This window comes from Ostrea edulis, chromosome 5 (genome assembly GCF_947568905.1).
Source record: "Ostrea edulis chromosome 5, xbOstEdul1.1, whole genome shotgun sequence".
In the NCBI taxonomy this organism is placed as follows: Eukaryota; Metazoa; Mollusca; class Bivalvia; order Ostreida; family Ostreidae; genus Ostrea; species Ostrea edulis.
The window spans coordinates 10,687,136-10,713,283 of NC_079168.1; the positions used below are offsets into that span (position 1 = coordinate 10,687,136).

A 26,148-nucleotide genomic window follows, 5' to 3' on the forward strand; every position below is an offset into this window, starting at 1 on the left:
ATATGGGGCGGGTAGGAGGATTTTAATTTTTTTTGAATTTTTATTCCCCCCGAGAGAAAAAAATGAATAAAAAAAGGCATCACACAAAGTGTTAATCAAGGTAACATTCACAGAATCCTTGGTAGAAGATATAAACCCAACATTCTGTGACTTTAATCTGTGACTTTAAGAAAACCAAACCAGAGCATTAAAGTATGATTGGACTCCTACTGACTTTTAATTTGGTCAAAGCTGACTTCATTCAAATAATCAGAGGTAAAAAAATTAGGCTTACTTAACAATTTTGAAGCAAAAATTGTAATATATGGGCCTGTGAAGGACACTTTTGAACAAAAAGGCTACAAGCTGTTTTTGATTTGTTTTCATTGTTTGGGAATTTAAAAACAGAAATCAATATATGCACCCAGAGGTGCATGAGCCGAGTTGCATGGGATACATTGTAAAGTCAGGAATGATGTGGCATATTTATAATTGTGAATATTCGGATTTAAACTTTTAGAGTTATCATGCATATACAGATATTTCTAAAATTTTCAATCTTTTTTCAGGACTGTGACCATGACCTTTTTTCTCCAAAATCAATAGGGGGTCTTCCTAACCTGCTATCCAACAATATAACCAAGTTCATTTGATTCAGTTTTAAACTTTTCGAGTTACTGTCCAGAAACCATATTTGTCTGAAGTTTTCAATCTATTTTCGGTCACTGTGACCTTGACCTTTGTTCTCCAAAATCAATAGGGGCCTTGCTTTGCTGAAACCATTTTTTTTTTTTGAATTTTAAATCTATTTTCGGTCACTGTGACCTTGATCTTTGACCTATCTTCTCCAAAATCAATAGAAGTCTTCCTTACCTGGTACATAACAATATATTTATGTATCATTTGATTCAGATTTAAACTTTCTGAGTTATCATCCGGAAACCAAGTTTTTCTGAAATTTTCATTCTATTTTCGGTCACTGTGACCTTGACCTTTGACCATTTTTCTCCAAAAATAATAGGGGTCTTCCTACCTGTGTACCCAACAATATATCAAAGTTTCATTTGATTAGATTGTAAAGTTTTTGAGTTATCATCAGGAAACCAATTGTTGACGCCCAATCGCCCGCCCGCTAACCCACCCGCCCGCATCACCAAACCAATAGCCGAGTTCAACTTCGTTGCAACTCAGCTATAAATTGGGAAAAATACCTGCTTTTTAGCATTGGGATTGGGGCCTTATTTCGGCCCCCTACAGACCCTTAAAAAATCCTGTGTTCATGAAGAATTTTCATCTAAAAAATCTGTTACGTATTATGGTATTACTAATTACAATGCAGACTGCTTTACTTGATTTAACAATATGAATTAAATCAATTGACCTGTGACCTTTCTCTTGTAATCAAAACAATGAAGTTTCAATTCTCTGTAGGTATGAATTCCACTTCCCAGTAACCTACAGTATATATAATGCTTCAAAACTAATAACAAGAAGATATTTACTTGAAATTTTATATTTCCTCCTTAATCAAATTACTACTACCACTAGAATATGAATAATGCATGCTCCAATTAGTCTTTTTGTTGATGAACAAGTAACGATAATGAACAGTAATCACTAATCAATATATTGTAAATTTATCTTAATAAAGAGTAGAACAAATAAAGACCCCTGGACATACCAGAGGACTCCCCCCCCCCTTCCCCCCACCACCTTGGAGCCCTATACCTTGATCAGATAAACAGTATAATTTGTAGTCAAAATCCGTATGTAAATTAAGAATGGTCTCTCAATTGGCATGAAACACATCAGACAGCAATTTTGACCCAGTGATAGATTGTATTTTCAAATTAAATCCTTAAAACTGTTGAAACCGCTGTAACATCAACTTAATTTGTCAGTAGCCTGCCTAGATTTAAATCTACTGAACATTAAATTTTAATATCTTTGTACAATCTAGATCTCTTAAGCGTTAAGGATAAATAACATTGTAAAAATGCTGGCTGTATTTTGAACCATACGTTGTTAATGGAAATTTAAAGCAAAGATCAGCAACATATTTTTTATCCTTGCTGGGTAGCTCAGTGAGTTAACATGTGACAGTCGATCTATTCATCAACAGTTCAAAACTTACGGAGAATCTACATTTCAAATTTTACAGAGGTTGTAGTTTTATTCTTCATCACTTACTACTAAACAGTATTTTTTTTTTTTTTTTTTTTTACTAAATTAAGTAAATTTAAAAGCTTTCAGTTCCAACACATCATTGTATATGTCCTCTACTTCTGAACAGGTTGTAATTTAGCATTCTTAACTTCGAGGTATCTTCCTCAAGAAACATCCATTTTTTAGTCCAATATTTACATGTACATGTACCCTTGTTGTCTACATTTAAGACATGACTATACAACTTTGTACACATACTAGTGCACTGTCTTGATAAAAATAGTTCCATCATGTACTTCATTTTCCTTAAAATGTGTATTAAAAGAATTATTTCAAGCATGCTACAATATTATCGATAGCAAATCACTAACTAGTCAATAGCAAAAATCAATAACGACCAATTTTGAATGTAGCATGAATCTGCATGGCCACAGGTGTTTGTTCCCTATTATCTCTCCACACGTAGAGTGATTCTGACAGGTTAATCAGGGTCATCAGTGCAGAGGGAGTTGTCTCTCCTTTTATGTTTTCCACATCTCTGCAGGTAATATTCGTTTATGAATATGACATATCAGTTAGAATTATGAAACTGGCTAAACAAATTTACCTTTAACGTTTTCTGTGGGATATCAGTACACTACAAACGCTGTAAGCGCAAAAATGAAGAGGAACCCATCAAACTCCAAGACACTAAACCCTACCTCAACTTTGTTGAATAATACTGCGCATGCTTAACTTGCATATCCTGTTCCGTTTCATTTATCTTTCAGGAATGGTTTATCTCAAAATGCTAAATATATTACATATCTTACCAGAAAAATCAAGGACATTTTAGATTTTATTTTTGATTACAGAATAAGCTATAAATTGGTTTAATGTTAACTTTATCCTCTTTTTGTGTATATATTGATTGAACCGTGTATTAAGTATTTTAATTATTTCCCCAGTTATGAACTGTGATAGAGCCCCTATAACGTCACTTCCTTGCAGTGTAAAATCGAAGTCAACGACGATTTACCATCAGTTGGTGCTGAAAATCCTCTATGGATGGACGGTTGGGTTGGATTTTCTGAAGTACTTTTTTTTCAAAATGGAATACGGTTGACTTATTCAAAATGACGTGGAATTTCGTTAATATAGGGATATATTTATAGAACGTTGAGAGTAATTTGTTAATCCATTGAAAACTGATTGGTGCTGATACTGGACAAACCATCGACCATTCCAATAATCTAGCCATGAGGCTTCATGGCAGGTTCATTATTCAAATCTCAGTACTAGGTTTCGTCCTGATTAACTATGTTCGTTCAAATAAATACACAAACACATGGGCTTTACACATTGAGGGAGGTGAAGCCGTAGCAAGAAGTTTGGCTCGAAAGCATGCCTTCGTTTATGTTGACCAGGTAAGAAAAACCAATGTGTGCAAGATATGCATTGGGTTTTACATTATTTCAATCAAAAGTGTGTACAGTATTTTGTGGTGTAAATACAAACAGTTCAGTACTGTTGAATTTTGAATTGTGTAAAGTTCTAATAAGTTATGAGATTTTTGGTAAAAATTGTTTTTAGTTTTTGATCATGCAGACAGTATCACTTTGAACATGTTGAATACTGTTTTTTTTTAAAAGATCAAATCTTTTCATAAATTAGAATGATACACCTTTTGTTTCTGATTTTATTCACCCTTTATTAAGCAGTTGAAAGAGTGCAATTAGTGCACACCTAAGAAGAGATGTACTTGAATATACATGTATGAGATTGTTTTTGACGAACCTAAAAATTTCCATGGAAACTCAATATAGATAAGCAATAAATTTGGTAGTTTCAGAGACTCTTTCACTGATAAAAGCTTCTCCCATCTTCTCAACCACCATGCTGCCTGGAGATTTTCTATCAGAGATACTTTGGCATACATATAGTTAGATAAAGGGTTGCCTTTTCATTATGTTATCAAAGTAGCTTAACTGGATTTTTTCCCCTCTTCTTTACATACTTTTCCTTAAATTGTTTTTGAAGGGAATTTATGATTATCCAAATCAGCTTACCATTGTCAATTATTAATGATGTTAATTTAACTGGGGCAGCCATAAACCTTTTTATCAAGGGGTTGTTTACATGGTCTGATGGTCTGTTTTATGTGCATAATTTATAGTACACTTAACTAATATTTGTAAGTCAATCATTTCAATCAATATATAATTCATAGTATGCTGTTAATTTTTGAAAACTTTAAAGTACCAACAATTGTTTACTTGGAATTTACAGTTCTAACCTTCCTCTTCAAAATAAGTTTAATTTAATCGTACTTTTAGATTGTCCAAAATTGAGCCCTTTGACAACAGGGATAATTTATTGCATGCTTAAAGTAGCCTTCCTAACCTATAGGTAGATACAATGCAAACAATTTCTCATTTATAATTCAAAAGAATTCCATATCACACTTGGGTGTGGGGTTGATACATGTCCAGAATAAATATCTGTTACAGATTCTTGAGCTTTGTTAATGTTATGAATAAATGATAATACGGACATAAATGATATGTAAAAACCAACTGTTCAGTTTTCTTAAGCACATTTGATAGATTGGTTATTGCTCTCTATAGCATTGATTTACAAATCAAAAAAATATATAATTTCTTTTATATACCATGATGTCTACTCTGCATACAACTGTGGAAAGTAAAGTTTGTTGAATTATCACATGAATTCAATGTCCATCTTAGTGTCTTCAGTGATGCACAAATGGCAATAAAATAAAGTGGTAAACAAAGTGCAGTCTATACATATTCAATTATCCTTTTCGCCTCCAATGTATCCTATTTGATGGAATCAAGCACCTGTTTTCTGAATTTCATAAGAATCCAATTTACAAGGTGATTAGAAAAGGGCCCCAATCATTCCAGCAAGTGAAATGAATTAAAGTAAAGTTTTCGTGTGTTTTCACCTCATGAATGTACTTTGAAACAAGTATGTTATTAAGTATTTACTGGTAACAATAATGGGAGTAAGGAAAATTTGTTTTTCATTTGTATATGTGTAAAGCAGATGGTCTGAAGGGCACTAAAAGAACAGGAATGTTTAACATGTACAGAAGCATTCTCTGTTCGGATATTGACAGAGAATGGTAGGATGTCCTTGATTTGTGGATACACATGAAATAAAACTATATAATATGAATCTCTATCAAAAACATATTTATTTAAGGTAATAGACAAGCCTTCTCAGTCACTGAAGAAATAAACCTCAAGCAAGGTTGAAAAAATAAACCTCAAGGTTTCTAATTCAGTGATCATGCATTTATGTATCCTTGATTTTTTCCTGTGTTTTTTCTTTTTATGAGAAATACAGTACCTGGGGTATGTAACCACCATTTCATTCAAGGAGTGTTTACTAACATACAATTATATAATTAGGTATAATGTGGTATTAGTTACTGGAAGTGAGGTAAATGGTGATAGTTCAGGATAAAAAGAGAAGGTCAATAAGTTGAGTGTCGGATGTTACACGACAAAAACAACAGTGTATTCATGTTCACAGAAATGTCACAAGCTTCTTATCAAACTTCTGTTGTGTTTGATAATCAATGTGGTTTTTGTTTTGTTTTAGTTGATTACTTTGTCCCTCATATATATCAGAATTTCTCAATGGAAATGAAATAAGTTGGTAATTAATGTGTTTTTCCTAGATTTTTTTTTGGTGGTTTTAATGGATTACTTTCATCTTTGTCTCTCAGATATAAATTATCAGAATTTCTCAATGAAAACGAAACAACTTTGTGAAAACGTGTTTCATACAAAATATTTAGATATTTTAATGACTTCATTTAAAAATGAATATTAATCCAAAACTAAATATATGTATTTTAAAATTATTTCAAAAGCTATATAAAGTATCACTAGTTTAAATATGAAAAATTAGCCTCTTTTCATAGAATTTCACAAGGCAAGGTTGTGCATCATGTGCATTTGTAACTTTGAACCCAGAAATGGATTTAATTCCAAAATGTTTCATTGATCTTCTATAACACAAGTTATATGATTGAACTCCCATGGTGCGGTGATCACACACAATGCATATAAATGCATATGTGGCCATTATTTTATATTGAGTGCATTTCCAACTAGCTAGAAGCTTAAGAATGGACAAACATTTTGTCGACTGGGATTTATTCAAAATCAATACTGGCCTCAGCACAATACAGAATAATGTTGACTGTTAGGGCAAGGTCTCCATTGATTTGTTGGAATCAATTGGCCTTCTGTCTGGTCCAATTATTTCCTATATATGCTGAAACAAGTTATAAAAAAATTCTGTCTTGGTATTTGTATTGATACGAGGGACCTAGAGCTACTATGATACTAGATGAACAAATCTTGTGTTCTGTGTATCAGCACATAACTGTTATGTTTTGAAATAGGTGTATTTTTAATTCCTCAATATTTACCTGTATATTCTATGCATTTACTTATGATTCAGAAATTCTTGAAGGTTAAGGGTTAGCCATCAATGGCACTCTCTACAAAATTCACCCTTCTGAATTCTGATTGAGGGGTATATTGTTTTTGGATGGTCTTGGTAATATTCTTTTAATTATACAAAATAGAAATTTCATACATGTGGAACAGAATTTCAAAGGTCAAGTTTATTATGAAGGTCAAGGTCAAATTTGCCACAATCACATGAGGCCACAAACCATGGGGGCATATGTTTCACATTTTATAGCCAAAGTCCTATAACCAAACTCCCTCTGTATTCACCAATTGTTTAAGGCCAAAAAAAAAAATTTGTGTTTCCAGTAAGGCCTAAGATGCCCCCCTCCCAAATAGGGTAAGCAGGTCATATTTTTTTTTTTTAAATTTAACTTTAAATGTAGTAATTTATTCATTGTATTGTACTTTTCATCATAATATGTATCAGTGATCGTAATGCTTATAAAGAATCACAATATTTTTATGATACAGAGGTTATGACGTACGATCCGCTCTTCATTTTTGTTTTGGTAGAAGATGATCCAATGCCATTTGGAGGATCATACAACTAATTATGATGTCAGAAATGCCATGGTTGTATTTTAATTACAGGGATGGAAGGTGCCTGTATACTTCTGAAACTTCTATAGTTAATGTTTTATCTCGTAGATCGCGTACCTGTGGTTTAGGCGGGTTAGAATAGGTACTCAGTACCCCTTGCTTGTCGTAAGAGGCGACTAAATGTGGCAGTCCTTCGGATGAGACCGCAAAAACAGAGGCCCCATGTCACAGCAAGTGTGGCACGATAACGATCCCTCCCTGCTCAAAAGGCCGTAAGCATCGAGCATAGGCCTAAATTTCACAGCCCTTCACCGGCAATGGTGACATCTCCATATGAGTGAAAAATGTTCACGTGTGATGTTAAACAATACTATACAACCAAACAACCGCCCTGTGAAGAAAACTCAGAATGACAACATTGATAGTACATTACATAACAGGGATTTTTTTTAGGGTCTGTAGAGGGCCGAAATTCGGCCCCATTCCCAATGCTAAAGAGCAGGTGTTTTTCCCAAAAGGATGCCTTAAAATTCCAAAATGATGGATGCTTTGATGAGAATATGCCATGAGGCACCATCCAACCTTGGTGCCACTCTGTTGCAATGCATTTTTGACAGTTTTTTCTCTGCCAAAGACTGGAAATTAAAGCTACTTTTTCGTTGTTTTTCTTGTTCATTTGTATGAAACAAATTTCCCAATTTCAATCAAATATCGTTATTTTTCCCAAACTTGAAGGCCCTGGCCCCTGGATTCAAGGGGTAAAAAAATCCCTGTATAAATCCTAATTTCATAATATCTCTTTCTAGCCATAGCAAAAAGATTTATGATGGAGGAGATAAGATTTTATCAATGGTTTAGATTTGTTGTCATTGGGCCATATCCACCATATTGTCACTTGGCTTCACATGTGTAATCTTTCATGTACTTTGTAAAAAAACTGTGCAATAGTGAAATCAGTTATGTTTGCAGTCCCAATTTGAAATAAAAAGTACATGTGCCAGGGTAGGCAGGTAAATTTAGGGTCAGTCGGGTTACCGGAAACACACAATTTTTTTTTTGGCCTTAAGAAATTCAACTACTTTCACCAAAATGAAAAAGTATCTTCTTGACCCACCTCAAAGTCTTTATGTTTTCAGATTATATCTGTCATTACAATCAATGTTTAGCTATATAATACAAGGTGTTTTTGATCCATTCTTTGCATTTTTCAGATTATGCCAGATTATTATGCATTTCAACACAGAAAGGTAGCAAAACGGTCAGCGTACCCCAGCTCTTTCCATCACAGAACTATTGTCCAAGAGCCTAACGTAAGTGAAATTAACATATTATATAAGTATAGTGAAACGTGTCAATGTAGATCGAGTAATATTCAACTAACCATAACTTAATGCTGTTGAAATTTCACACAGTATGTAGTATGTGTACACTTCTTTCATGGGGAATGGATGAATGTTTACAGCAGAATCCAATGAAATAAGACTTACTGAAAAATCTGCTCAATGCATGTATATAAACAATTCGGAATGTATGCAGTTTTTCGTAACATTTTAAATTTTGTATCTTCTGAGTATAAAATGGACCACAAAATAACCAGAATTTGGAAGCTAACAAGAAAATTGATGGCATGTTTAAATAATGAGATTTTAACTTTGAGATTAACTCTTGACCAAATACTATTATCTATTTCTGAAAAAGAAAATCATCGCGGATCACAAACTTTGCATTCGCCTGTGAACAGCTGCTTATCGTGTTCGGGAATAAATTGGGCCTCTTTTTACTGTGTAACTGTTTAAACTTGATGGCAGTAAATTCATCTTCTTGTCATTTTTTCTCTTTTAAAAATTTTTTTAAAATGTGTGTGGCCTACTTGAATAGAAAATGATTTTGTAAAGATTCAATTGAGACATTTATCGTTGTGTGCCTGTTGCAGAAATTCATATATTTTCAACCATCTCATGAATATAATAGAAGTTGAATTAATTTACAGGTATTGAAGTATAGTTAGTTTTAGAGATTGGGCATAGAGAGAGAATTGAAATTGCAGGTGGCAGATTTAACAGAATATAATGCAACACCCAATAAATTTGAAGTGGGATTTGAAATTAATAATGTGTTCAAAATTTTGATTCTTGTTAGAATTCCAAATTGGTAGTCTGCTCCATGGAAAGGCAAATAAAAAATGTATTATATGTAGTAAATGTAAACACTTGAAACTTGGTGTGGCTGTTTGAGTTTTTGCCTTGGTGTATAGTACTTTTCAATGAAACCGCATTTAAACACAGAACAACATGCAGAACATTTTTACATAAAGCAGAAAAGGACATAGAGGGTTTCAAATCTTTGTCAACTTTATAGCAGTTCAGATTTTGAGAAGTGTCAAATAGAAGAGCATGAACATTTTAATATTTACAATGTACTATAAAGATTAATGATGGATGTAATTTATAAATAATCTGCTATAATACAAAGTGATTGAAGAATTACTAAATGGTGGTGAAAGATAATAAATCCTCACTGTGCAATATAGCTAGCAGTTGTGGTTATAATATTATCTGTTCGAAATCGTATAAATTTACATATTTTTAAAAAAAGAAGCTGTAGATTCTTTATTTTACGCGAGTACTTAATGTGGCAAAATGACTCGTATATATACGTCAAATTGCGTGAATATGAATTCACGTATGTTAATTAAGAGTTCTTAATTTTCACATGTATTTTAGCAACAGAAAATTAAAAAAGCGAGTAATTCTATTTTTGAGAGTGATGTCTATCACGAAATTACGCGATAATAAATTACTCATACATTGAGGAATCTGCAGTATTTTGGGTTTGAAGAACATCCAGGCTGCAGTATTTCTAACAGATATGTGCAAGCATCCTTATTCGGTGAAAATGTGTTTGAATCATATGGGATAGCAAATGAATAGGGGCCACAATAAAGGGATTATAAGATGTGTATGTAACAACTCTTTCTTCCTGTTCATCTGGAGAAGTGATATAAAAGTGTACTTATCTGAACTCTGTATTTCCACCTGTCCAGAATTTTTTCAGTTACAAAGTAATATAAAACTTTATGGTGTTCTTGGCATTTGAAATGAATAAAAAAATGCTAAACTTGAAAATATTTTTGTTTCCAAAGTAATTAATGCAAAGAACTGACGTACAAATTCCTGAAACTGGAAATGAATTAAATGTTATTTTGTAGTGCGGATTGGGTTAAATGTAAAGATTTGATTTCTACTGGAAATATTCATGATCTGAACTTTAAGGAAACATTTATTTTCTGAAATATACACGGACTACAAATATTCAGCAGAAAATCCATAAGCATGTGTTCATTCACTGCATAAAAATGCCATCCCCAGAGATTGGTCTGCAGTAAATGTGTACTCATTGTGTAAGCCAGCATCGTTTGATTGACAAAATGTTTAATTATTGCTGTCTATGCAGATCTGAAGTTGTGCTCGTAAATTCTCATATGGACCATCTCCTGGCATATTCCGTGGATGGAGTCGATATTCTACCATCTTTCCGAATCATAACCCAGGGATGGCCAATTCAGAATTACTTCTTAAACTGGCTGTAATCAAGATTTTATTGATATTATCATGCAATATTGTACTGATTAAGTATAGCGATGCAGTCTCCTGTACTCTATATAGCTTAGCGATGTACTTTGGGAAGGAAGTTTTAGGGATTTAGTAATTCATTGGCAGTTTTTTTTTATTTGCTTGAAGAGTCACATTTCCAGTTTTCCACACTCAAATTTGGACAAGTGGACCATGAAAGTTCTGGGTTTGAATTTGTACTGCATCAACCTGAAAATGTTGAAAATTTTAGGCCAAAATAAAATATATGTGTGTTTCCTGACTTTCACTTCCCCAAAAATTAGGTAGGGTAGGTAGGTGAAACATTTTATTTTATTGAAACATTTTATTTGAAATCTTAGTTTTTGATATACTTTGAATACATTTCTATGCACTACAATTACTTTTCAAATATTTTGTAGATCCAATAGTAGTCAAAATGTAAGAGAAACACTAATGCGAAAAGAAAAAAATTCCACTTTGAATATGTTGAAAATTGCAGATTTTTATTTTTATTTATACATGTGTATATATTGTCAATCAAATCAATAAATGAAATCTTTAGGGTTGGCAGGAAAAAATTAGGTAGGGTTGGGAAACTGGAAACACATATATATTTTATTTTGGCCTTGTTATAATTGAGTTCCTAACAGAACATGTTAATTCTAGTATTAAGATTGTCTTTAATAAACGAAATTCCAAGATACCAATGAAGAATACAAGTATATAAATCATTCTCTATTCAGTATTTCATGGTTATTATGTGGCATTATTTCATGGTTATTGTGGCATTATTTCATGGTTATTGTGTCAGTATTTCATGTTTATTGTGTCAGTATTTCATGGTTATTGTGTCATTATTTCATGTTTATAATAGTGTGTCAGTATTTCATGTTTATTGTGTTAGTATTTCATGTTTATTGTGTGGAGTATTCCATGGTTATTATGTCAGTATTTCATGGTTATTGTGGCATTATTTCATGGTTATTGTGTCAGTATTTCATGTTTATTGTGTTAGTATTTCATGGTTATTGTGTGGAGTATTCCATGGTTATTGTGTCAGTATTTCATGTTTATTGTGTTAGTATTTCATGTTTATTGTGTCAGTATTTCATGGTTATTGTGGCATTATTTCATGTTTATTGTATCAGTATTTCATGGTTATTATGTCATTATTTCATGTTTATAATAGTGTGTCAGTATTTCATGTTTATTGTGTCAGTATTTCATGGTTATAATGTGTCAGTATTTCATGGTTATTGTGGCATTATTTCATGTTTATTGTGTCAGTATTTCATGGTTATTATGTCATTATTTCATGGTTATTGTGTCATTATTTCATGGTTATTGTAGCATTATTTCATGGTTATTGTAGCATTATTTCATGTTTATTGTAGCATTATTTCATGTTTATTGTGTCAGTATTTCATGGTTATTGGGTCAGTATTTCATGTTTATTGGGTCAGTATTTCATGGTTATTGTGTCATTTGAGAATCGGAATACCACTTACTCTGTTGTTAGTCGTTCTGTCAGACTCAGAGATGGTAAACCTTAATTAATTCGTTTCTATATAACTAGTGACTTCATTTGTTATAACTCTTTAGTGAAGAATCACAACAAAAATTAAGCTTGATAGAATTTATGAATTTCGTTAACCAAAATTTAAAAAAAAAAAAAAAATGCGGAAAATACCTTGACCAAGGGATATGGTCCTGAAGAGAATTGAAGAAAATAGGCTGAAGTTGGATAAATCATGGAGAGATTAGATCTTGTGCCAAACAGTACTGTACACAGAGAGAGATGTTACAGAAATCTCCAGCTGGCTTGCTCCAAGGGGTTAGATGCAGATTATCACTTCCATTAAGATCCCTATCCTCAGTACTTACGTCTGCTTGCACCATATCGTACCATATTCCTTTGCTGTCAGAACAGACACTCTTCCTCTACTCTCTCTGACTTTTACTGGAGAGAGAGATACCTACAGATTATCATAATCAGCTAAAAGGATCAAACAGCTCGAGATATATGTGTGTTGAGAGAAATAAAAGAGAGCAATAAAATCTTGATAATGCCAGTTTTCTATTTTTATTTCTTCAGACTTCCAGGATTCATCTTTCAAAGTGTTGGAAAACTTATCTCTCTATGTTGGAAAAAAAATACCCCTCCCTTTAGTAATTTTAAAAAGAAAGAGGAAAATATTGGTCTTTAACCTAAATTGAATACATGTATTTGTCAAGGCTGTGATGTTCGAGATTTCTGTACGTGAGATGAAGGAGATCTAGCTAGTTGCGTTAATGTTAAACTCTCTTTTTTTAAAAAAAAGAAAAAAATACTGTGTGGCACTGTGCTAAGGTAATAATACAGTACTTCTGTAAGTCATGTGGGGTAAAATTGTTATTATGTTCCTCAACATGACATTTTCATTTAGTTCTAAATCTAAATACAATGCATGTATGTATAACTTGTGCTTGTTTTGCAAAAGATAATGATGGATGAAGCAGATGACAGAACAACTACAAAAGGGCATCATGGGAGTTTGAAGGTGTATCAGGGGTTTTTGGCTGTAATTGATCCAAGACAAGGAAGGAGCCATAAAGTTTTTTGTTTCAGACACAATCTAATTAGTGACATTAGCTGCTACCATAGGGTCTCCGATCTCCATGCACCAAATTATCTCTTGCATCCATCTGTGAGGCTTCTGGTTGTGCTTTGTAAACCTGTGGTATCAGAGTACAAGCTAGAGAATGAAAAAAATTAGTTAATGAATTCAGTGGTCAATTATGTCTGCTTTTAAAGAAACTTTATAATATATGAAAAGGACAACTCTTAAGAATACAATAATCTAAGTCTATTTTGTATTGAGAAGTGGAGTTTCTCCATTTATATGTATTGATAAACATTTAGAATTTCTCATGTGCATTGTTAAGTGAAATTTCTCTATTGTCTATTGATAAGTGGATTTTCTCTATTGTGTAGTCATTGGTAAGTGGATTTTCTCTATTGTGTAGTCATTGGTAAGTGGAATTTCTCTATTGTGTAGTCAGTGATAAGTGGAATTTCTCTTGTGTAGTGAGTGAATTCAGATAAGTGGATTTTCTCTATTGTGCATTGTTAAGTGAATTTTTTTCTATTGTGTATTGATAAATGGATTTTCTCTATTATGTATTGATAAGTGGAATTTCTCTATTGTGTATTGATAAGTGGAATTTCTCTATTGTGTAGTCAGTGATAAGTGGATTTTCTCTATTGTGCATTGTTAAGTGAATTTTCTCTATTGTGTATTGATAAGTGGAGTTTCTCTATTGTGTAGTCAGTGATAAGTGGATTTTCTCTATTGTGTATTGATAAGTGGAATTTCTCTATTGTGTAGTCAGTGATAAGTGGATTTTCTCTATTATGTATTGATAAGTGGAATTTCTCTATTATGTATTGATAAATGGAATTTCTCGATTGTGTATTGATATGTGGAATTTCTCTATTGTGTATTGATAAGTGGAATTTCTCTATTGTATAGTCAGTGATAAGTGAAATTTCTCTATAATGTATTGATAAGTGGAATTTCTCTATTGTGTATTGATAAGTGGAATTTCTCTATTGTGTACTCAGTGATAAGTGGATTTTCTCTATTGTATAGTCAGTGATAAGTGGATTTTCTCTATTGTGTATTGATAAGTGGAATTTCTCTATTGTGTATTGATAAGTGAATTTTCTCTATTGTGTATTGATAAGTGGAATTTCTCTATTGTGTATTGATAAGTGAATTTTCTCTATTGTGTATTGATAAGTGGAATTTCTCTATTGTGTATTGATAAGTGAATTTTGTCTATTGATAAGTGGAATTTCTCTATTGTGTATTGATAAGTGGAATTTCTCTATTGTGTATTGATAAGCGAATTTTCTCTATTGTGTATTGATAAGTGGAATTTCTCTATTGTGTATTGATAAGTGAATTTTGTCTATTGATAAATGGAATTTCTCTATTGTGTATTGATAAGTGGAATTTCTCTATTGTGTATTAATAAGTGGATGTTCTCTATTGTGTATTGATAAGTGGGATTTCTCTATTGTGTATTGATAAGTGGAATTTCTCTATTGTGTATTAATAAGTGGATGTTCTCTATTGTGTATTGATAAGTGGGATTTCTGTTTGGTGTATTGATAAATGGAATCAGAATGATTATGGCTAAGTAAGGTCAATGATGCCTTTCTCTCCACTGATACCACAATGCACTGTACAAAATCTACCTGTAGATAAAATTAACTGTCTTTGGGAATGATAGTGCATTCTGTTTAGTAGCCACATACATGTTTAAAGATTCATTGACTCAGATCACAGGTATTTTACAATTTGTTTTCCTTAGCTTAATGGTGGACGGAATCGTATTACACACATGAACATTAAATTAGATCTCATTTGAGAAAACTTTCCCCTCCTCACTTCTCCAAAACTCTTCATGCTAAAAATCGAAAACTACCAAGCAACAAAGGAAAGTCATCCATACAGTGAAAGGAAGGGTGGGAGTTTTTTGTTGCTGTGATGTCCCCCTGACTTACAGAACTATAAGATTACTGTATTCACCTAAACTGCGCCCATAACACCTGCTATAAGGTTTCAGGAATACAGTCCCCGGTGTTGTTTGTTTCAGCTGATATACGAAACACCAACACCAGAACACTCTGACCCTAGTTTGTGATTTCTTTTGATCACGAAACTCTGACAGTCAAAGAGGAGTGTTGTGTGTGTTTCTTTTCTTGTCTCTTGGTGGGACATTTTTTTCCCCAAAGTGACAGGATGTTTCCAAAACAAGCAGGAGTCCTGCTTTTCAATGGTGTCAATGAACATTAAAAAGGTCAAATCTCTTGTCTTTAATTGCTGTATTATGATGCAATCAAATTACAGTTTAAAAGGATGATGAAAGAGTTTCTCCAGGTACGGTATTTTAAACACAGGTATAATATGTTTATAAATATACGGTGGGAAAATTTTGGCTGTTTTTGGAACACTGTTTTATTGTATTTAATCAATGTTGACCTGGCATGCCACCTTCCATGGTAGAATATTCATTATGGAATTTATATGTAAAGTTTCTGGATTGGAAACTTTTATAATTATGTTTGGCAATATTTGGAGAAATGGTCACCCCAAAAAAAGGAGTTCTAATGGCCAAGATTTTAAGCCCCACCCTAAACTTTATCTGGTCAAGGTTGAGAGAGTGTCAGTCAAGGTGAGAAACATAGAGATAAACTTGTATTGATTGACATAACCACTCAAGCATGGTCATGAAGGGGTCACGGTCACATCATATGTTTTAATGAATTAACACTGCATCTTCGTTAAGTGCTGATTATGAAAATTGGGGTCATCTAATTAAAAACAAAATTGATAGATTAATTACATTTAAGCACTTGAGTAAATAAAAATATTAATTGAGCACATTATTATTACTTTCGTTCATCACTTGCTAGATCTGACATGACGACTAAGGTAACAATTAAGACTTTTGTGAGGAAAAATAAGCTTTGATCACACCACTTTTGCCTACAATAATTAGGATTGGGATCGGGGGAATTTGATTGGACAACGGCTGTCAATGAACATGGGATTCTACTTTAATGTCTCATTATTCCATCAGAAGGATATTCAAGAGTGTTGGGAGAGACAGAGCAATTATAAATTTGTATGTATGCCAATGATTCGATGTCATCTTTGTTTTAACATATTTCACCTATTTTATGTAGTTCTGTATTGAACAAATTGTGTGTGTGTGTGTTACCACATTTGTGTTACCATTGTGTAGCACAGTAGATACCCATCTTTCAGTTTTAGCTGTATAACATTTCAGTTGAGAAGGTTGTGTGGACCCATTTGGGTATAGATCTGGATATGTCTTTAATTAAAAAAAGAAAACCAAACACTGGGCAGACCGATGCTATAATGTCCTACAGGGAATGAAATCACTTTGCTTTAGGCATGAATTCATTATAAAGGTGTTTGCTGTAGTCTTGTTTTACTGTATTTGGTTCAGAGAAGTGAGCAATGTTACGGGGAAAATTTCATTACGCATTGCATTTAAAAAAGATGGTTTCAGCAGATATTGATATTTCTGCTTTTGAAAGCACTGTTTTTGAGTCCTCACTTTGTGTTAGAGTTCATCAAGAGAAGTATCAGTAGGTTAAAGGTATCTATATGTACAGTCAGAATTAATCACACAATACCCATCCTGTCTTAGAGGTAATGCCGGTGATAGGTGAGAAGTTGATAACAATTCTTCTTTAAGACTTGCTGTATCTAAATTCTCAAAAAGTATGTACTAATATATTCCTTAAGCATGGAAAGGAGAAGATAACGAACAGTGATCAATCTCATAACTCCTATAAGAAATGCAAAATAGAGATTTGGGTAAACATGAACCCCTGGATATACCAGAGGTGGGATCAGGTGCCTAGGAGGAGTAAGCATCCCCTGTCGACCGGTCACACCCACCGTGAGCCCTATATCTTGATCAGGTAAACAGAGTTATCCGTAGTCAAAATCAGTGTGCCAAGAACGGCCTAACACTCGGTATGAAACACGTCGGACAGCATTTGACCCAATGATAGGTTGTATTGGCAAACTTGATCATTATAATGACCATAGAATTTGAAAAATGCTGACTTTAAACAAGACTGTTGAAACCCTTGTAATATCAACTTGTTAATATTCTCAAAGAGTATATATGTAATATATTCCACGGTTAACATAGCTGGTGTACGTGCGCATTGAAGCCAAGTTTTGAAACCTTCTCAACTGAAATGTTATAAAGATATGAATCTGGTCATTAGGAAATCGTGATGGGTATTTTAAGTAAGTAAGCTAATCGTTAAGTCGGACATCTGTGTTCAGTTAAGTTCTGAACAATAGATTGAAGTAGGAACATGATGTCCGAAGCTAACATCACAATAACATCGTCCTTCTTTACTGCACGATTAAATGTACACGGAATAGATCTGAAGACAGTTGATTTTCCACGTGAAGTTTTTTCATCACAATTACTCATTAGTCTGAAAAAACAGGATGCAGCAGCACTATCTGTTTCTTAGGGATTTGAAACATTCTTAGAATGTTAAATGGGATGAATGATCCATAGAGTTTGGCAATTTATTTTTATACACGATAAAGAAGTTCAATATCACTTACCTTGAGTGATGAACGATGAGCTATTTAGAGATCAGAACAGCTCTTCTATTTGAGGTGTTCCATTTGCTGTTCAATCCACCGGGAATGCTGAGAACAAATTGAATTTTCTATATATATATAGGGCAGTTTTAACCCTTTAATATAGTGAAATGTGATGACAGATTTGTTTTAGAAAACATCAAAGGTACAAGAGAAGGAATTTGTTATGATTACTTTAGTAATGTCATTGGGTATGATTTTTTTGTTTAGGAGGACCATTCTAATTCCCACCCTGCCAAGAATTAAGATTTGTCATAAGACAATGAAATTGTTAAATTATCAAGGAATTTGATTTTTAAGCTGAGAAAGGTTTCTGTTTTGAGATGATAGAAATGTGGCTTTTTCTTACAAATGTGAGTTGGTTTTTGTATTGAGAGAGCTATCAAGCAGTGATGACAACTGATGGATGATGAGGATGGGGAGGAATGTAGTAGGCAGGCATTCTACTCTGTGTTTGTGTAACAGTTACAGAGACCGTGATGGATATGGGCTTCCAGCTACAATAAACATTGACGTTTTCTCGCTTCCATCTGCTTCTTTTAGGCTTCTCAGAAAGACATTCACCTGTGTTTTGTTGTGGGGGGTAGTGTTTATATAAACTTGTTGTAGGATGTGTTTAATTAAGTAGTGGGGTATCTAAGAATTTTTTTTAGAATCAATACTAACAAAATACTTTATTCTTAATGTTTGACCAATTGCTCAGATTGGGGCAATATGGCTATAAGATGGATTGATTAAAAATTGTATTATAGAGCATCATCACAATTATATAAATTCTCAAAATGATTGGTCAAATTTGTTTCTTCAAATTATGTTATGGAAACATTTTGAACCAAATTAAGTAGTTGATACTTAAAAATTGGTACAATTACAGCCATTTCTGGTTCTGAGTTTTACACATTCTTTGATTTTTCTGAAATTCATTATACTGATTTCCATGTTGACAAACTGAAAAAGGAATGAAAACAAAAAATTAAGTTTTATGTTTTCATTGAAAGTTATTGAAAATGTGGATTTGGAATGGAAATCAGTGGCTGCTTGCATTAATTGTTTACATTATTTATGATAAGCAACATTGAGGTATATGGTGCTTTAATTATCCTAATATGGTCATGGTGGATGCATGCATAGCATATATTCTACTTTCAAACAGAATAAAATAATGGTGATTTTACATACTGTAATTTAAAATTATGGTCAGAATTATAACCAATTTAGACTACATGTATTAGTAAAACTCATTCTTAACATGTATCAATGTGTAAAGTTTTCAGTCATGTCAAATAAATTTTACCTATTTTTTTGCAGGTGAAATGGGTAGAACAGCAAATTGTTAAAAAACGGGTAAAACGTAACATATATTATCCAAGCAGCATGCACTTCAGCGATAAGTTCAACGATCCTAAGTGGCCCCGGATGTGGTACCTGGTAAGATTTTTGTCATATTAATTAACTATTGTTTTCATACTTTGTATGATTTATTGGCAATTATGCACCATAATATTGAATATAGGAGAAAGTGTTTTTAAAGAGAGAAGGCATTGAAATAATAGAATACAATGGTTTCAGAAGGTGTCAAATTTGTTATTTTCTCCATCATTATTATATGTGATATTGCAACCTCGATCAACATCTAGTAGTTGGTCTGACCTGGTAAGTTGTGATACAGCGATCCAAGGTGACCCCGGATGTGAAGCCTGTTAAGCTGTGATACAGCGATCCGCAGTGACCCCGGATATGAAACCTGGTAAGTTGTGATAGTGATCCGAGGTGACCCCGGATGTGAAGCCTGGTAATTTGTGATACAGCAATCCTAGGTGACCCCAGATGTGAAGCCTGGTAAGTTGTGATAAAGTGTAAAAGAACCAGGATAATTGAAAATTAGAACTAATTTAAAAATGAAAGAGAGCAAAAAACTGTTTCACAAGAAGGCATTCACCCAACAAAAAGCAAGGTTATAATGGAAATTCAGGAGGTGGTCCAGGGTCCGTATATAAGTGAACATCAAGACCACAAGAGTTCACGGACATGGAGCTGCCTGACAATTTTAGGTGACTTAAAGGTATAATTATCAGATTAAAAATCAATGCATATTCATCAGCATCAAACAGTCTGCTTTGTATTCATAATTGATCAATCCACTTCTTTATTCAGAGTATTCCCTTCTGGTTTCAACTCCAGGTATCATCCTCTTCATTTAAATGTGGAGATTCTACTGACATGATATTTAAACTGTGCTTTTGACACTAGCCATTAATTCATTATACTACAGAGCTCTTACATATGACAAGGTCTAATTTTATTGTTTTAATCAAAGAATAAATAGAACGATCATTTTAAATAGAATGTACTATTAAATTCTGCATGCAATTTACACTGGAGCCCCGGACTAGTGATATACGTGTAGTTTATTTAGAACAAAATGATTTGTGCACTGAAAATCTATAGATAAATCCACAGGAAAAAAATTATCAAGGCTGAAAGCATTAACATTAACGATTTGAGTTATTAGGGTTATTTTTAAAATGAAGTGTAAATTTTTTTTAGCTTGCTTAAAAATATATAGGTTTAGAATTAAGATTTTGACTGCCAATAAAGAATTTTTTAGCGCCAAGTTGTAGACACTTGTTGCAGAATAATTCCTAGTTAGAAGTACATTTCACACTCTTGAGGCCCAGTCTGATCAAAAGCCATCATATGTTGTTTTTGAAAAGGTGAATTAATTTTTCTTTAAAAGAAGGAAGGTGCAGTAAAAATTCCAGTAGTCTAATTGATTTTGATATCATACATAATATGAAGGAAAAAATTTCAATGATATGAATCACAAGGTTTTATGTCGATTGGAAATTCTTTCATGAAAACATATATGTATATTGGTAGTATTGACGCAGACAAGTGGCTTCCTGCAAAGACGTCTTTAAAATTTGTTTTCTGTAAATTTCAATTTTAGCCTCCTAGGGGTTCGGCAGAAATTGTTTCATAGTTGTGATAATGAGAAAGAGGTAATTTCTAACTTGTTTTCTTTCAATGAACCCCACACATTACTGATAATAATCCCTGTTGAAATGACAGTTTCAGAAACAGAAGGGGAGGTAATTAGTTATCCAGTGATGTACTCTTCTTTGTTTTGACTTCGAAACTAATACATTTCTATCTCGGAGCTGGTGATCCTGTGAAGAAATAGATTGAGTTTGCATGCCAAAGCAAATATGCTTGAGTTGTTTTTGTTTTTATTTATGTATAACTGAAAATTGTAAATTGGAACAGGATGATGTTGTTGGCAAATCAATGTCAAAGATGGTCAGAGTCATCCCCCAATATATTCTACTTGTTTTTCAGAATAATCTAGAATAGATGACAGCAAACAGAAATGATAATGTGGTTAATTTCATCATCATTATTTCTGTGATGAGGATTCAAGTGTGTTAAAGGGTTTTGAAAGCACTGTATTTTTGTAGATGCAAGGAGTGTCTTCAGTAACATTAATAGTTTGTTGAGCTATTTTTGAAAAAGAGAGGTTTCGAAGTTGAATCTGGTTGTTTGAAAGTCATTTGGGTTAAAATGATGCTGTTTTGTTTTACTGCTTTGCAAAAAGCATGACATTGAATGTGAATTACGTGGAGCAATTCAATGAAACAAGACTAAGAAATATTTACTGAGGCTTCTTTGTTACAATGTATTTGCATTTCTTAACTTAGAAAAGATCTGACAGGTCGAAAACAAAAACTTGTGTAACCTGACAAGTCTCTTTGTACAGATAGGTAGTGACCCTGGCCTACTGAGAAGAGAGAATAACACTTTCATTGATAATTTTCTGTTTCCCTCAGTGTAAGACTGTCCAGGTGTTGTTATGCCATACTTCTTGCTCTATACTGAGGGTCATTGTATCATTTGTAACCATACATAACAGTATTTATTCAATGATCAGGAATTTTGATGCTCTCTGATTGGTCCAGACAAGCTGGCATGTACCCCAGAGTGAACTCACCTCAATATTAATATTGGGAGGTTTATTCAGGATTTCTCTCCTGACCACCCATAAATTTTCTGACATTTTTATCGACCATCAAATGGCATGTTTTAACATATCGACAGTGGTCAGTAAGTCAAATTTAATATCGTTAACAGGGGCGGATCCAGGAATTACAGTTACGGGGGGGGGGGGGGGGGGGCGCCACTTTATGAGGCAGGAGCTCTGGGGGCCGCCTTTAGGCCCCCAGTGGGTCCAGGGCGAAGCCCTAGTTGGGGCCCAGGGGGCGAAGCCTCCAGAAACTCCTGGACTTTACAGGGCTAGAAATATGTCTCCTATTTAGTCATTTGTACTATTTTCTATCATTTTTTAGAAGGTGAAATTAATAAAATGACGCAAATATTGGGGGTTTTTGGAAAAAATTAAGTTATCCCATCAAAGTAATTCAAGAAATTTAAAGATTTTTTCATTTATTTCTCCGGGAGTGGATGAAATTATTGCTGCTTATAACGTTTAATACATTTTACTGAAAAAGATACCACAATTTACCTTAAATTTGAAAATTTGAAAATCCGCCACTGGTTAATAGCTTTACCAAACATTGCTAATTATTGTCAAATCCCTATCACCTACATCATGAAAAAAAATTGAGAATCCGTTTGATTATATACTGTTACAGTTTCTGGGTTATAACTGTTGAAATGTTCACTTGTTATAATGTGTTATGATGCACATGTTTTTATTTGTTGAAGGAATAAAGAAATTTTTTATGAAAACTTAACTGTTGTGAATTTCCTGACCATTTCATAAAACAGTTATTGATTTTTGATTTGATCTACTTGTGACTATATGGGCATGATCAGATGTTGGTTGACCTCGACCTATGGCCTCGGTCAACCAATGCCTGACCAGGCCAATATTGTCATGAAAAGACCACATCAAATGTCATTTGTAGTGTCCTGGTGTGTATTATACAGAACATGTTGAAGAACTTAAGTTTGAAGCTATTGTAACGCAGTAGTTGAGGAAGCGAAATACTGAACACACTGTACTAACACTGGAAGAAATTTAAGCCTGCAACCGAGAGAAAAAAAAAGTTGGAAAGAAACTTAATCTGTCCTGGTGGATGACGAGGAGGGATATTTTAAATGCCTAGAGAGCATCATTTTGATGGGAAAAATCACAAAAGTCATAGTTTGTGTAATATAAAATCTCTGATAAGGGGAATATATTGGATGGAACATTTTTCTAGGTTCTCAAGGGGTTTCTAATTATCCCTTGTTCAGAGATCAAGAGGAGAAATTTTATTGACAGACTAGCTGTTTTTACCAGACAATGAAAAATGCCTGTGCTGAACAAATTGCCCTTATGCAGGTTAGACTTTATGTAATATGAAACTGGTATTTAACCATCTGCCCTATTATGGTAACATTTCATGATGCTTTTCTACATTGTCTATTGGTAACAAATAGTACATGTTTTTTCTCTCACTTTGTCTTGAAGAAGAAACTTAAGCGTATAATGTCATACTTTCAAAGAAAACTCGTAAGGGAGAACTTTTCTATCCTCTTGAAGTAAGATACATAATGTAATATATTGTCACATGTTTAGTGTGTGTTAATCATTCAGTTTACTGGTACCCAGTAGACATATAGGCTAAATGCTTGTTACACAAAGAGGAAAATAAAATGCCTTAGCACTGGGAACTGACATTATCATCGATATTCAGAGGACCACATTCCTCCTTTGTGATAAATTCTACCAGAAAAATTCCTAGTATTGATTCCAAAGCAAAATGCTAACAATGCAAGTTTGCATGCTTTCGAATTAGAGACCCCTCAGGAAAAAATTAATATCATTTCCAAAGACATAAATCATGATGTAGAAATTGCTTGCCTCGGCATCCTTTGCTTGCCTCCAGTGACACCTCGCTACAGGGCTGTACAGAAGATGAGACGGGGCTGCTGCATTGTTAGAATTAAAACAGAAAGGATCAAAATGGCCATTTAGCGCAATTTATGGGCATTTAAGGGACCTGAAATAAAGCCTTACATTGCACACATTATATAAATCATACTCACAGAAAAATATATATGTACAAAATATTTCCTAAAATATAGATTTTCTTGTATCAATTTATTTGAGGATCAGATTTACTTTAATTTGTTCTTTTTCTTAAAGAAAATAAAAGTACTAGTAAAATATTTTATGAAGTTGAATTATGCTTGCAGAAAAACTGGTATGTAGTTATGACTAGTTTTTCATAGTCTTTCAGTAAGACGTTATGGGAGGTACGATACAGTTTATGATCAGGTTATCATCATTCAGTTGTCAGATCTGATTTGATAGGTGGTATTATAATTGATGACATGCCTTTGTACTAAGGGGAGAGAAGATGAATATAGTGGCTGCCCTTCACCACTGGGTAGAGGCTTCCGTTTTTCAGGAAATTCCAATCTTCTTTATGTGACGTTTTGGCATTTTAATACCATGTGGCTCCCTGAACTATCCTGGTTTCTGTCTATTGGCAAAGCTAGATACAATTTATTGATGATAACTGATTTATGAGGAAGATCCTTCTTTTGGTAAATGTTTTGTAACGGTTCAATCTTGATGATAAAAATGGCTTTGAGGATGAAAGCAATGGTAGACTTAAATGTTGAATAAACAACACAGCCATTACATTGTATGTTTGGAGGAAAAAAATAGCTAGAATGGACCTGTCTATTTGAGTCTGTACCAAACTCACAATTTAGTAGGAAAAATATACTTCCAAGGCAACATGTAGGCATTTGAAGCTTGACCTTCAAAGACAACTTTGATACTGAAACACCTTGGTGGATATGAGATGAAAGCTCAAATGTGCAGATGAAAAGAGAGTTAAATCTCTTTAAAGTTTACATGAACCTTACTTAGGGGCCAAGACCATTGAATATACTGTAAAACCAAATCTTATTCATGACTTTATTTCATGGTTTACGAATAATGTAGAACTGGTTCACAGTGATTAATTTTCAGGACCAAGATTATCTTAAACAAATACAAGAAACACATTAAAGGACTGGTTTACTGCAAGAAATGTTTGTGGTTAGATGTTCTCAATCTCGGTTAGATGTTCTCGGATAGATGTTCTCAATCTCAGTTAGATGTTCTTGCAAATCTTGGGAATAAAAGTGGGTTTCCGGTATTGTTCATGTCTACATGTCAGAATCATGAGAATGAATAAAACAAACTGTGTCAAATTCAGAATAAGTAAACCAGAAAATATGGTGTATATATAGCTTTGTATTGTACATAAATGAATAAAACAAACTGTGTCAGATTCAGAATAAGTAAACCAGAAAATATCGTGTATATATAGCTTTGTATAAAATAAACTGTCAAATTCAGAATAATTTTTTAAACCAGAAAATATCGTGTATATATAGCTTTGTATTGTACATTAATTAAATGTAGTGAATTCAAGAAGGAACAATATTTTATTAAGATGATTGATCCATCAAAAGGAATGCAATATAGTATTGTCAGTTGTTTTAAGATTATATATCATGAACCAGTTTCAGTTGACTGTTTTAATTTTAGAATTTTAGTAATGTGAAGTTTTTGCACTTGACATTTTTCCTGAGTTGTCCACCCTTAAAAAAAATTTAACAATAGAAATTCAGAATTCATCTTTTTTTTTATGTGGTGGTCTCCAGATTTCTCTTTGGAATTTGATCGTGTCTTAATTTATGCAACCTTTTACTAAGAGATTTCTTTATAAAAAAATAATGATTTTCCTATGTATACTTTTTGCAAAATGTTTTATTAATTACAATATTTTTTCCATCTCGTAAAAACGCTATTAAATCATCGCAAATAATTTGATTTTAAATCGATGTTTACAAATAGCTGCGTCACTCTGCCATTTCAAGTGACAGTCACGTGACCAGTTCAAACTTTCATATCATCGGTGGTCTTATCTGTGTAAAGCTGTGTATTTTGTTATAACAGTACCGTACCATAAGTTTAATAGAAATAAAAATATCAAATACCTCTTAGTAATTCGTTGTTTTACGCTCTTTCCGCCTTAAAACTAGATATTTGCGTATGAGTTAATACATCATGTTGGGATTCCCCTGACGCGTGTGGGTCTATTTATAGACGTCTATTATGGGATGATTTATATATGTAGCCACTATATTTACTTTCTA

At 33.2% G+C, this 26,148-nt stretch overlaps 2 protein-coding genes across 8 annotated transcripts in view; one reads left to right on the top strand and one right to left on the bottom strand.

Moving 5' to 3' along the window:
- LOC125650217 (ankyrin repeat domain-containing protein 24-like) overlaps positions 1 to 2,883 on the bottom strand; it is a 41,001-nt gene extending 38,118 nt beyond the window's left edge. For both annotated transcript variants that reach the window (XM_048878294.2, XM_048878293.2), the window contains exon 1: positions 2,753 to 2,883. The gene's annotated coding sequence lies outside the window, so the exon portion shown is untranslated. The remainder of the gene's footprint in view (positions 1 to 2,752) is intronic.
- Positions 2,884 to 3,120: 237 nt separating this feature from the next.
- LOC125650083 (furin-like protease kpc-1) overlaps positions 3,121 to 26,148 on the top strand; it is a 54,899-nt gene continuing 31,871 nt past the window's right edge. For 2 of the 6 annotated variants that reach the window (XM_048878037.2, XM_048878040.2), the window contains exons 1-3: positions 3,121 to 3,551; positions 8,390 to 8,488; positions 19,294 to 19,413. In XM_048878037.2, the coding sequence (XP_048733994.2) occupies positions 3,384 to 3,551; positions 8,390 to 8,488; positions 19,294 to 19,413 (387 nt within the window). In that variant the 5' untranslated portion in view covers positions 3,121 to 3,383. The remainder of the gene's footprint in view (positions 3,552 to 8,389; positions 8,489 to 19,293; positions 19,414 to 26,148) is intronic. The other 4 variants (XM_056166646.1, XM_048878038.2, XM_056166647.1 and 1 more) reach the window with 4 other exon arrangements.